At 45.0% G+C, this 15,592-nt stretch overlaps 1 protein-coding gene across 1 annotated transcript in view; it reads left to right on the forward strand.

Annotated features, from left to right (window-relative positions):
• The window catches only part of LOC139385817 (Fanconi anemia group J protein homolog), a 39,586-nt gene extending 24,986 nt beyond the window's left edge, over positions 1 to 14,600 (forward strand). The window contains exons 16-19 of the mRNA XM_071131064.1: positions 9,053 to 9,165; positions 9,350 to 9,432; positions 11,105 to 11,488; positions 12,953 to 14,600. Coding sequence (XP_070987165.1) covers positions 9,053 to 9,165; positions 9,350 to 9,432; positions 11,105 to 11,488; positions 12,953 to 13,878 — 1,506 coding nt within the window. The 3' untranslated portion in view covers positions 13,879 to 14,600. The remainder of the gene's footprint in view (positions 1 to 9,052; positions 9,166 to 9,349; positions 9,433 to 11,104; positions 11,489 to 12,952) is intronic.
• The last annotated feature ends 992 nt before the right edge of the window (positions 14,601 to 15,592 follow it).

Raw genomic sequence — 15,592 nt, forward strand, 5'->3', positions numbered from 1 at the left:
ATGTAGTGTGGACGCCTACCTTCGTGCCTAGACTGCTTTTCCCAGACTCGACTCTCAGCAAAACTTTTTAAGGTTTTAACCGACTCACAGAGCAGCACTGCGTTTACTAGCCTTTTATCGTGCCTGAGATCAAAGGTGAACTGGAAACAGTCCTCCACACCGAAAGCTTTGCTAAGCTGCTATTACATCAAGGACGCATTCCAAATGGAACCCTATTCCCTATTTAGTGCACTACTTTTGACCTTAGCCGTGCACTACTGTATATAGGGTACAGGCTGCCTTTTGGGACGCACCCAATGTTACATTATACACATGTAGAGTAGTTTCCCCCCCCCCCCCCCCCCCCCCAACAGGCATGTCTTAGAATATGCAGCCGTGTGTGTGTGTGTGTGTGTGTGTGTGAGGGAAACAATCCTCTGGCTTAACAGGCAATAAAAGGACACTTACAGCTGATATGGAATCTCTGTTTGCTTAATGAGGAGCACAGCAGACATTTAAAGACACTGAATACTGTTTTATAGAGACCTGGTGTCTCTGCTTTGATACTTTATGGAGGAGGAGGACCAGACAGTTTGATCCTATGTTGTTGAGTAGGAGACACTTTGGAATTTTGGTGTGTGTGTGAGTGCGTCCTGGTTAGGTGCTTGTGTGTGTGTTCACGTCACACAGGGACACACTGAGGACGAGGCACCCAGCTGTCAGCTCTGCCACATTAGGTAGATGGAGCGCTCCATAATCTCACTGACAGGCACAAGATGGTTAGGACTGCCAGGGGCACACACACACGAACGGGTCCGCTCAGCTGCAAACCATGCTTGCTGGTCAAATGTATGTTTTTAAGCATGAACAGGTAGCGGTGGGAGGACCGGGCCAAAGCGAGCGAGCGACTAGCGATCTCCTGACATTTTAACTAATCCCTTCTAGCTGGAGGTTTCTTTCACTTTCAGGAGGAGATTCGCTAGAAGCTAGAATTGGCTTTTTCACATATGCATCCTGTCATGTCAAATCTGGTGTTGACATGGTGCAGGGATATGAAGGGGGGGATGCTGAAATGGACTCCCATTGGATTTCGATGACATTGGCGGCTCGGGGCTACTGGCCATTTCCGTTAGTTTTCGTGGTCTCAGAAGTAGATGCGTCAACCCCTCTGGTTGACAGGAGGAGACATCTCATCTCACCATACAGCCGCTAGCCTGCGCCTCGTGAGCCCAAATAACATGAGGTAGTATACATCTGGCCAGCAAGAAAATAGCATGGCTACTGCAGGTCCATTTTGACATGGTGAAGTGTTTCTTAATAAATAAATAAAAGGTGATTTAGTTCCTGCTCCTTTTTATTTGGTTCAGATCAAATATGTGTACTGAGTATGGACGGACTCATTCAGATTCACAACTCGAATGTCCTCAGAGGCAATTCATCTTGCAGCAGTCATAAAACATATAACATCTAAAAATTGTTTTTTACAAATTGGCAGGATAAGTGCAATTTCATAGTGCAAGTGCAATTACTCCAACATTTGTTATATTACAGAATTGCATTCTGAATAAAAGAGACCGTGGCCCTATTTTTTCTAGTCTGTACTAGAGATCGACCGATTAATCGCGATGGGCCGATTTGTAATATTTTCATAACAATCGGAAATCGGTATTTTTGGACACCGATTTTGCCTATTTTTTTTTACACCTTTATTTAATCTTTATTTAACTAGGCAAGTCAGTTAAGAACACATTCTTATTTTCAATGACGGCCTAGGAACAGTGGGTTAACTGCCTTGTTCAGGGGCAGAACGACAGATTTTCACCTTGTCAGCTCGGGGGATCCAATCTTGCAACCTTACAGTTAACTAGTTCAACGCAATAACGACCTGCCTCGCTCGTTGCACTCCACAAGGAGACTGACTGCCTGTTACGCGAATGCAGTAAGCCAAGCTAAGTTGCTAGCTAGCATTTAAATGTATCTTCTAAAAAAACAATCAATCAATCATAATCACTAGTTAACTACACATGGCTGATGATATTATCTAGCGTGTCCTGCGTTGCATATAATCTGACAAACATACAAGTATCTGACTGAGCGGAGAAGGCAGAAGCAGGCGCATAAACATTCATTCAAACAGCACTTCCGTGCGTTTTGCCAGCAGCTCTTTTGTGCGTCAAGCATTGCGCTGTTTATTACTTCAAGCCTATCAACTCCCGAGATGAGGCTGGTGTAACCGAAGTGAAATGGCTAGCTAGTTAGCGCGCGTTAATAGCGTTTCAAACGTCACTCGCTCTGAGCCTTGGACTCCCACGTTTGTGGAGTGATGGGTAACGCTGCTTCGAGGTTGGCTGTTGTCGTTGTGTTCCTGGTTCGAGCCCAGGCAGGAGCGAGGAGAGTGACGGAAGCTATACTGGCAATACAAAAGTGCCTATAAGAACAAAGGTTAATGAAATACAAACGGTATAGAGGGAAATAGTCCTATAATTCCTATAATAACTACAACCTAAAACTTCTTACCTGGGAATATTGAAGACTCATGTTAAAAGGAACCACCAGCTTTCATATGTTCTCATGTTCTGAGCAAGGGACTTAAACGTTAGCTTTCTTACATGGCACATATTGCACTTTCACTTTCTTCTCCAACACTGCATTATTTAAACCAAATTGAACATTTTTCATTATTTATTTGAGGCTAAATAGATTTTATTGATATATTATATTAAGTTGAAATAATTGTTAATTCAGTATTGTTGTAATTGTCATTATTACAAATAAATAAATAACAAATCGTCCGATTAATCGGTATTGGCTTTCTTGGTCCTCCAATAATCGGTATCGGCGTTGAAAAATCATAGTCGGTCGATCTCTAGTCTGTACCTGCGTTCAGGGGGATGGAGCTGGAATTCAGGGTGGAGTGGATGGGAAGATTCAACCGCTATTTGATTGGCCCTCTGGAGGGTTCTGCCCAGGTAGAGAGATGACAGTTGATGCTGTTGTTGCCCCATTATTTTTCCACAAGTCCTGACTATCTTTCTCAACCCATTTTTCTGTGCAAACTTGATATTCCCAAACCAGCAGGTCAAACAGTGGGACAGAATGCTCTCAATGAATGATTTATAAAACAGAATCATGATGGTTAGATCAACATTAAAAAAGTGCCTTTTCTGTAGGCCATGTGGACGTCCAGTTATGACACATCATCTCTCCCAGGACAGAAAGCAGAGAGAGGGGAGCAGTGTGTACACGCCTGTGTCGTTAGGGGTCATGGTGCTCTGGGCTGTGAACACACGGCACCTACCTGTCAGTCCCTGTTAGAGCCCTGTTCACCGGCATGTCCCATATGTCCCGCCCGTCAGACGCCATATGAACTTTTCACTTGTCAATCCCGAAAGGTTAGCGCTGTAAGTCCAGGACTGATGGATGGATGCAAATTGATGGAGATAGATGCCTTTGTGGCCTTTTTGTGGCATTGCTTGTCTTGTGTAGACTGGACCACCTTTTCTGCCCCAACTACCAACTGTCTCACCACCTCCTTGCCTGTTTGCTTGATCCCCCCATCTTTCACAACATATCTGTCTACCACACCACCTTCTTCATCACTTGTATTGACTAGACCCCCTCCTACCTCTCGTCTCTTCTTCACCTTTGCTGTATCCTCCCTTTATTCCCCCTTTCACAACAGATCTGTCTGAGGGGGCATTGTAGGCAGGCAATAATAAACCTCTTCAGGCCCTATGTATTTTTTAACAGGGTTGGCGTCTCCCCCTGAGCTCCCTGTCTGCCCCTCACCTTCCCACTCCACAGCCCACATTAATCACATTAGTGCTCAGTGGATGAGCCCTGCCTGATGCCTGAAAGGTGCTGGATGGCAGGTCAGAGCACAGGTGATAGCCCACAGCTATGGTTAGCCTTCCAGCCACTGGGGCACATTTGGTGGTTTTGGGGTGTCTGACGGGTAGCGATTGATTTGTCCTTCTCACTTCATGTCAAAGATAATGCTCCGGGCTACACAAGATATATTCAAATGTCATGATTTTGGAAAATCGAAGGCTGCTTCAGTTCAACATGAATTTATTGATCCCCAACCAAGACATTTGATTGCAACTTTTCTCTTATATATGTATGTGTATGTATGTATATATGTGTGTGTGTGGGTATATATATATATATATATATATATATATATATATATATATATATATATATATATATATATATATATATATATATACACACTGCTCAAAAAAATAAAGGGAACACTAAAATAACACATCCTAGATATGAATGAATGAAATATTCTTATTAAATACTTTTTTCTTTACATAGTTGAATGTGCTGACAACAAAATCACACAAAAATTATCAATGGAAATCAAATTTATCAACCCATGGAGGTCTGGATTTGGAGTCACACTCAAAATTAAAGTGGAAAACCACACTACAGGCTGATCCAACTTTGATGTAATGTCCTTAAAACAAGTCAAAATGAGGCTCAGTAGTGTGTGTGGCCTCCACGTGCCTGTATGACCTCCCTACAACGCCTGGGCATACTCCTGATGAGGTGGCGGATGGTCTCTTGAGGGATCTCCTCCCAGGCCTGGACTAAAGCATCCACCAACTCCTGGACAGTCTGTGATGCAAGTTGGTGGATGGAGCGAGACATGATGTCCCAGATGTGCTCAATTGGATTCAGGTCTGGGGAACGGGCGGGCCAGTCCATAGCATCAATGCCTTCCTCTTGCAGGAACTGCTGACACACTCCAGCCACATGAGGTCTAGCATTGTCTTGCATTAGGAGGAACCCAGGGCCAACCGCACCAGCATATGGTCTCACAAGGGGTCTGAGGATCTCATCTCTGCACCTAATGGCAGTCAGGCTACCTTTGGCGAGCACATGGAGGGCTGTGCGGCCCCCCAAAGAAATGCCACCCCACACCATGACTGACCCACCGCCAAACCGGTTATGCTGGAGGATGTTGCAGGCAGCAGAACGTTCTCCACGGCGTCTCCAGACTCTGTCACGTCTGTCACGTGCTCAGTGTGAACCTGCTTTCATCTGTGAAGAGCACAGGGCGCCAGTGGTGAATTTGCCAATCTTGGTGTTCTCTGGGAAATGCCAAACGTCCTGCACGGTGTTGGACTGTAAGCACAACACCCACCTGTGGACGTCGGGCCCTCATACCACCCTCATGGAGTCTGTTTCTGACCGTTTGAGCAGACACATGCACATTTGTGGCCTGCTGGAGGTCATTTTGCAGGGCTCTGGCAGTGCTCCTCCTGCTCCTCCTTGCACAAAGGCGTAGGTAGTGGTCCTGCTGGGTTGTTGCCCTCCTACGGCCTCTTCCACGTCTCCTGATGTACTGGCCTGTCTCCTGGTAGCGCCTCCATGCTCTGGACACTACGCTGACAGACACAGCAAACCTTCTTGCCACAGCTCGCATTGATGTGCCATCCTGGATGAGCTGCACTACCTGAGCCACTTGTGTGGGTTGTAGACTCCGTCTCATGCTACCACTAGAGTGAAAGCACCGCCAGCATTCAAAAGTGACCAAAACATCAGCCAGGAAGCATAGGAACTGAGAAGTGGTCTGTGGTCACCACCTGCAGAACCACTCCTTTATTGGGGGTGTCTTGCTAATTGCCTAGAATTTCCACCTGTTGTCTATTCCATTTGCACAACAGCATGTGAAATGTATTGTCAATCAGTGTTGCTTCCTAAGTGGACTGTATATACAGTGCATTCAGAAAGTATTCAGACCCCTCAACTTTTTCCACATTTTGTTATCTTTTAGCCTTATTCTAAACCTGATTAAATTATTTGTTATCCTCATCAAGCTACATAACCCATAATGACAAAGCAAAGGTTTTTAGAAAGGTTAGCAAATGTATAAAAAAATTATAAAAACTCACACATCACATTTAAATAAGTATTCAGACCCTTTACTCAGTACTTTGTTGAAGCACTTTGGCAGCGATTATAGTTTCTAGTCTTCTTGGGCATGACGTTACAAGCTTGGCCCACCTGAATTTGGGGAGTTTGTCCCATTCTTCTCTCCTCAAGCTCTGTCAGGTTGGATGGGGAGCGTCACTGCACAGCTATTTTCAGGCCTCTCCAGAGATGTTCGATCAGGTTCAATTCTGGGCTCTGGCTGGGCCTCTCAAGTACATTCAGAGACTTGTCCCGAAGCCTCTCCTGTGTTGTCTTGGCTGTGTGCTTAGGGTCATTGTCCTGTTGGAAGGTGAACCTTCGCCCCCAGTCTAAGGTCATAAGCGTTTTGGAACAGGTTTTCATCAAGGATCTCTGTACTTTGCTCCGTTCATCTTTCCCTCAATCCTGACTTGTCTCCCAGTCCTTGCCGCTGAAAAACATCCCCATAGCATGATGCTGCCACCAACATGCTTCAGCGAAGAGATAGTGCCAGGTTTCCACCAGGCGTGGTGTTTGAAATTCAAGCCAAAGAGTGCAGTCTTTGTTTCATCAGGGAAACTTGTTTCTCATGGTCTGAGAGTCCTTTAGGTGCCTTTTGGCAAAACTCAAGCTGGCTGTCATGTGCCTTTTCCTGGGGAGTGGCTTCCGTCTGGCCACTCTACCATAAAGGCCTAATTGGTGGAGTGCTGCAGAGATGGTTGTCCTTCTGGAATGTTCTCCCATCTCCACAGAGGAACTCTGAAGCTCTGTCAAAGTGACCATCGGGTTCTTGGTCACCTTCCTGACCATGGCCCATCTCCCCTGATTTCTCAGTTTTGCAGGGTGGCCAGCTCCAGGAAGAGTCTTGGTGGTTCCAAATTTCTTCCATTTATGTGTTCTTAGGGACCCTCAATGCTGCAGAAATGTTTTGATTCCCTTCCCCAGGTCTGTGCCTCGGCACAATCCTGTCACTGAGCTCTACGGACAATTCCTTTGACCTCATTGCTTCATTTTTGCTCTGATATGCACAATTTGCAAAACTGTCTAAAAACCTGTTTTCACTTTGTTGTTATAGCGTATTGTGTGTAGATTGAAGAGGATTTTTTATTTGATTTAATCCATTTTAGAACAAGGCTGTAATGTAACTAAATGTGGAATAAGTAAAGGGGTCTGAACATTTTTTTAATGGACTATATAAACTCAGCAAAAAAGAAACGTTGTCTCACGTCCTCTATTTTCAGCAAAGTTAACATGTGTAAATATTTGTATGAACATAACAAGATTCAACAACTGAGACAAACTGAACAGGTCCCACAGACAAATTGAATAATGTGTCCCTGAACAAAGGTGGGGTCAAAATCTAAAGTAAGACAGTATCTGGTGTGGCCACCAGCTGCATTAAGTACTGCAGTGCATCTCCACCAGATTTGCCAGTTCTTGCTGTGAGATGTTACCCCACTCTTCCACCAATGCACCTGCAAGCTCCCGGACATTTCTGGGGGGAATGGCCCTAGCCCTCACCCTCTGACCCAAGTGGTTCCAGACGTGCTCAATGGGATTGAGATCTGGGCTCTTCACTGGCCATGGCAAAACATTGACATTCCTCTCTTGCAGGAAATCACGCACAGAACGAGCAGTATGGCTGGTGGCATTGTCATGCTGGAGGGTCATGTCAGGATGAGCCTGCAGGAAGGGTACCACATGAGGGAGGAGGATGTCTTCCCAGTAACGCACAGTGTTGAGATTGCCTGCAATGACAACAAGCTCAATCCAATAATGATGTGACACACCGCCCCAGATCATGATGGACCCTCCACCTCCAAATCGATCCCGCTCCAGAATACAGGCCTCAGTGTAATGCTCATTCCTTCAACGATAAACGCGAATCCAACCATCACCCCTGGTGAGACAAAACCACGACTCGTGAGAGAAAAGCACTTTTTGCCAGTCCTGTCTGGTCCAGCGGCGGTGGGTTTGTGCCCATAGGTGACATTGTTGCCGGTGATGTCTGGTGAGGACCTGCCTTACAACAGGCCTACAAGCCCTCAGTCCAGCCTCTCTCAGCCTATTACGGACAGTCTGAGCAGTGATGGAGGGATTGTGCGTTCTTGGTGTAACTCGTGTGTACCGATATGCTGTTCGGATGTACCGATCCTGTGCAGGTGTTGTTACACGTGGTCTGCCACTGCGTGGACGATCAGCTGTCCGTTCTGTCTCCCTGTAGAGCTGTCTTAGGCATCTCACAGTACGGATGTTGCAATTTATTGCCCTGGCCACATCTGCAGTCCTTTTGGCAGCATGCCTAAGGCACGTTCACGCAGATGAGCAGGGACCTTGGGCATCTTTCTTTTGGTGTTTTTCAGAGTCAGTAGAAAGGCCTCTTTAGTGTCCTAAGTTTTCATAACTGTGACCTTAATTGCCTACCGTCTGTAAACTGTTAGTGTCTTAACGACCGTTCCACAGGTGCATGTTCATTAATTGTTTATGGTTCATTGAACAAGCATGGGGAACGGTGTTTAAACCCTTTGCAAATGAAGATCTGTGAAGTTATTTGGATTTTTACGAATTATCTTTGAAAGACAGGGTCCTGAAAAGGGGATGTTTCTTGTTTTGCTGAGTTTATATAATACATTTTATTCATACATGTTCAGTTTTACAGACAGATAACAGCAAACAATAGCATAACACCCCCCCTTGAAAGAAACCCGAAAAAACAAAAAACAACAGCAATGCTCTTATACAAAAAAATGGATAGAGTAGAAAATAATCGTTACCATGCTTCATTGAAATTTGACACAAGCAGAATATGCTCCATTAAAAATGAAGTAGGCTACTATGGATCAGGGTGGATTGCCGACTGCGTGTCATGTTGCCCATCACGTGATAGATAAGACAGAAAGGGCTGTCATATCTTATCAAATGTGCTGGATCGTGACCAGTCCTTTCCATATGTAACAGACTAGTGACTTCATCTAACCAGGTTTTTAAAAATGGGACAAATATTTTCTATTATTAATCTTTCTGTGTTTTTGTTAAGCATACCAGTTTGTCTCCTGTTTTCTGCTCTGTTTTCAGCTTTGATTGGTCTGTGGTGGCAGCATAGCAGTGTCCTGATGACCCGTCCTGTGAGGTGTGTCTCTATCTAACATTCCAGCTGTGTTTTCAGGTGGAGCTGAAGATGAAGTATAATGACCAGCACTGTAAAGCCAGGGGTCTGCTGTCAGGCTCCCGCTGGTATGAGATCCAGGCCTACAGAGCCCTCAACCAGGCCCTGGGCAGGTACGGGTTTCTTTGTTTATGTTCCTGTTTGTTTCTCCATCCTTGACTCAGCCTATCACAGGAGGCTTCCTCCTAGCTCACAAATCAGGCTCATGATCAGAATTTTTATAAATACATTTTAATAGATACATTTTAAAAACCAGGCGGTTACTACCTGAACTTGACAATGTTTTTGCTACCACAGGTGTATCAGACACAAGAATGACTGGGGAGCCCTCATTCTGGTAGACGACAGGTTTGGGAACAACCCCAACAAATACATCTCAGGTACTGAAATTAATGATCACATGTTGCAGCCACTCGAGATTCATGTACTCACAAACAAGCCCTCTAATGTCCCTGTTGTCTTACACAATGTGTAGTTTCTTATCTTGGGCACATGGTGGTGATGGTAATCCACAAGATAGAGGGCTTGTGTTGAGCAGGGTGACAGGTAGTCTAGCGTTTAGAGCATTGGGCCAGTAACCGAAAGGTCGCTGGTTCGAATACCCGAGCCGACAAAGTGCAAATATGCCGATGTGCCCTGGAGCAAGGCACTTAACCCTAATTTTATCCAGCAGTGCCGTACTACTATGGCTGACCCTGTAAAATCAACACATTTCACTGCACCTATCCAGTGTATGGCAATAAAACGTACTAGAGGTCGACCGATTATGATTTTTCAACGCCGATACCGATAATTAGAGGACCAAAAAAGCTGATACCGATTAATCGGACGATTTTTATATATTTTTAATTTGTAATAATGACAATTACAACAATACTGAATGAACACTTATTTTAACTTAATATAATACATCAATAAAATATATTTAGCCTCAAATAAATAATGAAACATTTTCAATTTGGTTTAAATAATGCAAAAAGTGTTGGAGAAGAAAGTAAAAGTGCAATATGTGCCATGTAAGAAAGCTAACGTTTAAGTTCCTTGCTCAGAACATGAGAACATATGAAAGCTGGTGGTTCCTTTTAACATGAGTCTTCAATATTCCCAGGTAAGAAGTTTTAGGTTGTAGTTATTATAGGAATTATAGGACTATTTCCCTCTATACCATTTGTATTTCATTAACCTTTGACTATTGGATGTTCTTATAGGCACTTTAGTATTGCCAGTGTAACAGTATAGCTTCTGTCCCTCTCCTCGCTCCTCCCTGGGCTCGAACCAGAAACACAACAACAGCCACCCTCGAAGCAGCGTTACCCATGCAGAGCAAGGGAAACAACCACAGGCTCAGAGCGAGTGACGTTTGAAATGCTTTTAGCGCGCGCTAACTAGCTAGCCATTTCACTTCAGTTACACCAGCCTCATCTCGGGAGTTGATAGGCTTGAAGTCATAAACAGCACAATGCTTGACGCACAACGAAGAGCTGCTGGCAAAACGCACGAAAGTGCTGTTTGAATGAATGTTTAAGCACCTGCTTCTGCCTACCATTGCTCAGTCAGATACTTGTATGCTTGTATGCTCAGTCAGATTATACGCAACGCAGGACACGCTAGATAATATCTAGTAATATCATCATCCATGTGTAGTTAACTAGTTATTATGATTGATTGATTGATTGTTTTTTATAAGATACGTTTAATGCTAGCTAGCAACTTACCTTGGCTTACTGCATTTGCGTAACAGGCGAAGGGTTAAAAAAAAACACCCTGTTAAGAACTCTTTTTTTATATATATTTTTTTTTATATGTTGACTTTCGATGTGGAGTGCAACAAGAGGCAGGTCGTTATTGCGTTGGACTAGTTAACTGTAAGATTGCAAGATTGGATCCCCCGAGCTAACAAGGTGAAATTGAGCAAAATAAAATTCTTAGAACAAGTGTTATTAGAAATGACTGTAAATAATTAGTTTTTATATTATAATACTGTATGTTTTTAAATGGGTGTAGGTGGTGGAATGCCCTTCCACTAACAATATTAGTATCTGTTTACCCCAGGTCTGTCCAAGTGGGTGCGTAACCTGGTCAGGCACCACGACACCTTCAGAGGTGCCATGCAGTCGCTGGTGGCCTTCTCCCAGTGCCAACAGGGGGCAGGAGAGATCCATGGAGCAGGGAGCCAGACCTTCAACAGCACCACCGTCCTGTCTCCAGCCAGTCAATCTTCAGTGACTGTGGAAGATCTGTCCCACTGTCGGCCCAGTCCTAGCCCCAGCTCAGACTGCCTTCTCTGGGCCACGGTGCACCACACTACCACGTCTCAGGTCCCAGAGCCCCACACCCAGCTACAGGGGTTCAGGTCCTGGGTTCCCCCTACGGTCTCTGTCCCACCTGCTCTGTGGCCTCTCCCCACCACCAGCACTGGAAAGAGTGGAAACAGAGGTGAGATGTATTACATTAGATACATAGCATTCGGAAAGTATTCAGACCCCTTTACTTTTTCCACATTTTATTAGTCTAAAATGGGTTCAATAGTTTTTTCCTTCATCCATCTGCACACAATATCCCATAATGACAAAGAAAATTAATTTTTTACAAATATATTAAAAATAAAAACTGATTTACATTTACATAAGTATTCAGACCCTTTACTCAGTACTGTGTTGAAGCACCTTTGTCAGCGATTACAGCCTTGAGTCTTTTTGGGTATGACGCTACAAGCTTGTCAGATTGGATGGGGAGCGTCGCTGCACAGCTATTTTCAGGTCTCCGCAGAGATTTTCGGTCGGGTTCAATTCCAGGCTCTAGCTGAGCCACTCAAGGACATTCAGAGACTTGTCCCGAAGCCATTCCTACATTGTCTTGGCTATGTGCTTAGGGTCGTTGTCCTATTGGAAGGTGAACCTGTTCCACCAGAGACTCTGGGTTCGCGCCCAGGCTCTGTCTCAGCCGGCCACGACCGGGAGGTCTGTGGGGCGACGCACAATTGGCCTAGCGTCGTCCGGGTTAGGGAGGGTTTGGCCGGTAGGGATATCCTTGTCTCATCGCGCACTAGCGACTCCTGTGGCGGGCCGGGCGCAGTGCAAGCTGACCAGGTCGCTAGGGGCACGGTGTTTCCTCCGACACATTGATGCGGCTGGCTTCCGGGTTGGATGCGCGCTGTGTTAAGAAGCAGTGCGGCTTGGTTGTGTTTTGGAGGACGCATGGCTTTCGTAAAATGTATTTGAATATATATATATTTTTTAAAGGATCTCTCTGTACTTTGCTCCTTTCATCTTTCCCTTGATCGTAACTAGTCTCCCAGTCCCTGCCGCTGAAAAACATCCCCAGAACATGATGCTGCCACGACCGTGGAGATGGTGCCTTTCCTTCAGACATTTTGGCATTCAAGCCAAAGAGTTCAGTCTTGGTATCACCACACCAAATAATCTTGTTTCTCATGGTCACAGTCCTTTTAGGTGCCGTTTGGCAAACTCTAAGCGGGCTGTTGTGCCTTTTACTGAGGAATGGCTTCCGACTGGCCACTCTACCATAAAGGCCTGATTGGTGGAGTGCTGCAGAGATGGTTGCCCTTCTAGAAGGTTCTCCCATCTCCACAGATGAAATCTGTCAGAGTGCCCATCGGGTTCTTGGTCACCTCCCTGACCAAGGCCCTAATCCGTTATTGATACCTTGCTCTGGTTCATTTAACAGTGCTAGTGGGCCCAACTTATAGGATCCTTGAGGCCAATGTTGGCATCTTGAACATACTTTCCCAGTTATTTTCTCATCTTTACTGTCAACACCTGATGACTGCTCCAATCAGCTCCTCAGCTGAATTTCTAAATGCATTTTAACAGTCTTCACACAAACGTGTTGTCTTTCCTTTCCATGATTTCCCATAACGTGTGTATTCTCTGTGAGCAGGTGACCAGAAGCAGACACAGCAACACCCCTCCACTCCCCTCACCACCCCACGGTCCCTGCACCACCTCTTCACCTCCACCCTTGTGAGCTCCACCCACTTCAAGACTCCAATCTTCCAGGCCCAGGACCCAAGCAGGCATCAAGATCATCTGGATGACCCGCCACGGCCTGACTCTGTGGAGGAGAAGAAGATCCAGGAGAATGTGAGTCAGGATCCCTGGATCCCCTTCCCAGGAGGGATGGCCCGTGAGGGGCTGGATGGACCGGCATCTACCCCTCCCAGCCCGGACCAGGGTCCGGTTGTAGTCCTCTCCCCAGTGGAGGTCCCTGTCAGTTGTGAGCCCAGACAGACCACTGTAGTTGTTGACGATCCCACCCTGCTAGAGGAAGAGGAAGACCAGAGCATCTTCTTCACACCTGAGATGTTTGATGACGAAGAGGAGGTGGTGGACACCAAGCCTCTCCCCAGGACAGTGCAGGGGATGATGACAGGGGAGGGAACTGTGCTTGCGTCCAGCCTTGCTCTCTCTACCGGAACAGCCCAGGCTCTGTCTGAGGACCTGTTTGGGCCAGAGCAGGGTCCCAGGGAGGACACAGAGACAGTCACTACCACTGATACCAAGAGGGGAGGCGCTCTCGCTCCCTCAGCCAGTAGAGACTGTGTCAGTGTGGGATGGGAACAGGACAGGCAGCAGGGGAGTAGGATAGGGAGTGGTGACGAGGCCCAACAGACCCAGAGACAGGAGGACCAAGGTCAGGGAGAAGGACAGGAGCTGAACCAGGGGGCGACCATAGGCCAGAGCAGGCAGACAGGCAGCAGGACACACAGACTGTCCAGGTCCAAACAGAAAGCTCCAGAGCCATCCTCAGGTAAATTAACCAGCTACTTCATTGTTGTCCCTAAGGTTATAACCATAGACAAGTAGACACCAGGTTATAACTAGATGAGGCACCAGGGCCTGTATTCACAAAGGGTCTCAGTAGGAGTGCTGATCTAGAATCAGTTATTCATTTTAGATAATACTTATTAAAATGAAATGGACAGGTGAGATCTGATCCTAGATCAGCACTCCAACTAAACTCTTAATGGACACGGGCCCAGGTTATACCCATAAACTATGGTTATAAATATAGATAACTAGACACACTAAAACGCTCAGTAAAGCCAGTTGGTTCTCAGATCGTCATGTCTCATTATCTGCCGTGACAGCATAACTGGGTTGCCTCGTCTGACCGACATTATCTGTTTAAACAGTCTGGAGCTAACGAACTTCTCACAAATTGCCATGTTAACGTGCAGTCTTATATTTTTGTACACATCATTAAAATGCATGAAAATGTGTTTATTTTCATGTAAACGCGATGGAAGCATTGTCCCGTTACGTGTTTTAATGAGGTGTTATTTGGAGTGAGGAGAGAAGTGGGGAATGCAGCATGCCTGACTTCACACAGATAGACATCTTGCATTTTTACACAGTTACTGTTCAATCTTTTCATAAATTAATTATCTGATGTAAACTAGAGGGGAGGTGGGGTGTGGGGATGTGTGTTCAATGACTTGGGGGAAACACACAAGGCCTTTCCAGCAACACAAGAAACCTCAGAAATACCATCATTCATCTTGAGAACATCTCATCTCCAGGGTGACTGTGTGTGTGTGTGTGTGTGTGTGTATATATATATATATATATATATATATATATATATATATATATATATATATATATATATCAATACATAATGATTGTGGCCATCTGATATGGAAAATGGATGAATAAAATCATGTTAGCAGGTTTTTGTTTGTGTGGTGTCAAGTTGATGTAGAAGAGTGCAGATGTGTAGTTTGAACCATCAATAAAGCACCTTGTATTGGCTTCACTTTGCCAGTTACCATGTTATTGACCCAATAGTACCAAAAATAAGTTGTATCTTTCAGAAGGTAAAGCCGATAAAGAATTATAAATGCTGTATTTTAACATTTTTAGTCTCAGTTGTTAAACTGTAGTTGTTTTTATGTTAGTATTTTGTTAGTAGTTGGACCTGTTTGTCTTTGCTATAGTGGTGGTCAGTTTCTCTATTTCTTCATTCCGGCTTGCAGAAGCGGGATACTATTGAATTTGATGTGATATTATGGCTTTCATTAAACCTTGGTAAATAAATATTTATTGACCTGTTTATGTCCATTGCTTCCCGTATATGCCTAATGTTCTGTACGTATGAACAGTTAAGCAAATGGCATATGTTCTCACATACACCCTAACCATTCCCCTTAATGGGGAAAATGGTTTAATGATGTCGTGAAGAGTAAAAGCCATTTACTGTGTTTGAAGGATTAGTTGTGATCGTGGTTTGGGCTTACCCCGACAATTATCAATCATACCATTGGTTAAAGAAGCTGAATTGTAGATGGAGGGAGGCAGGAACAGTGAAGTCTGCCAAATTAAGCCCCATTAGCTTGACAGGACGTTGTCTCGTTAGAACACACATCTCCCTAACAATCCCTAACCTGTGATTGGTTGACGGAGGAGTCCAATGTGGATGCCCGAACCATTCAATTAAAGCTCATCCCTCTGCTCATCAGCCTCACTATATGACAGTGCCTTAGCTTCGTTAGTTAATGTAATTGCATGGCTGAACGTG

Source organism: Oncorhynchus clarkii, chromosome 27 (assembly GCF_045791955.1).
Source record: "Oncorhynchus clarkii lewisi isolate Uvic-CL-2024 chromosome 27, UVic_Ocla_1.0, whole genome shotgun sequence".
NCBI lineage: Eukaryota > Metazoa > Chordata > Actinopteri > Salmoniformes > Salmonidae > Oncorhynchus > Oncorhynchus clarkii.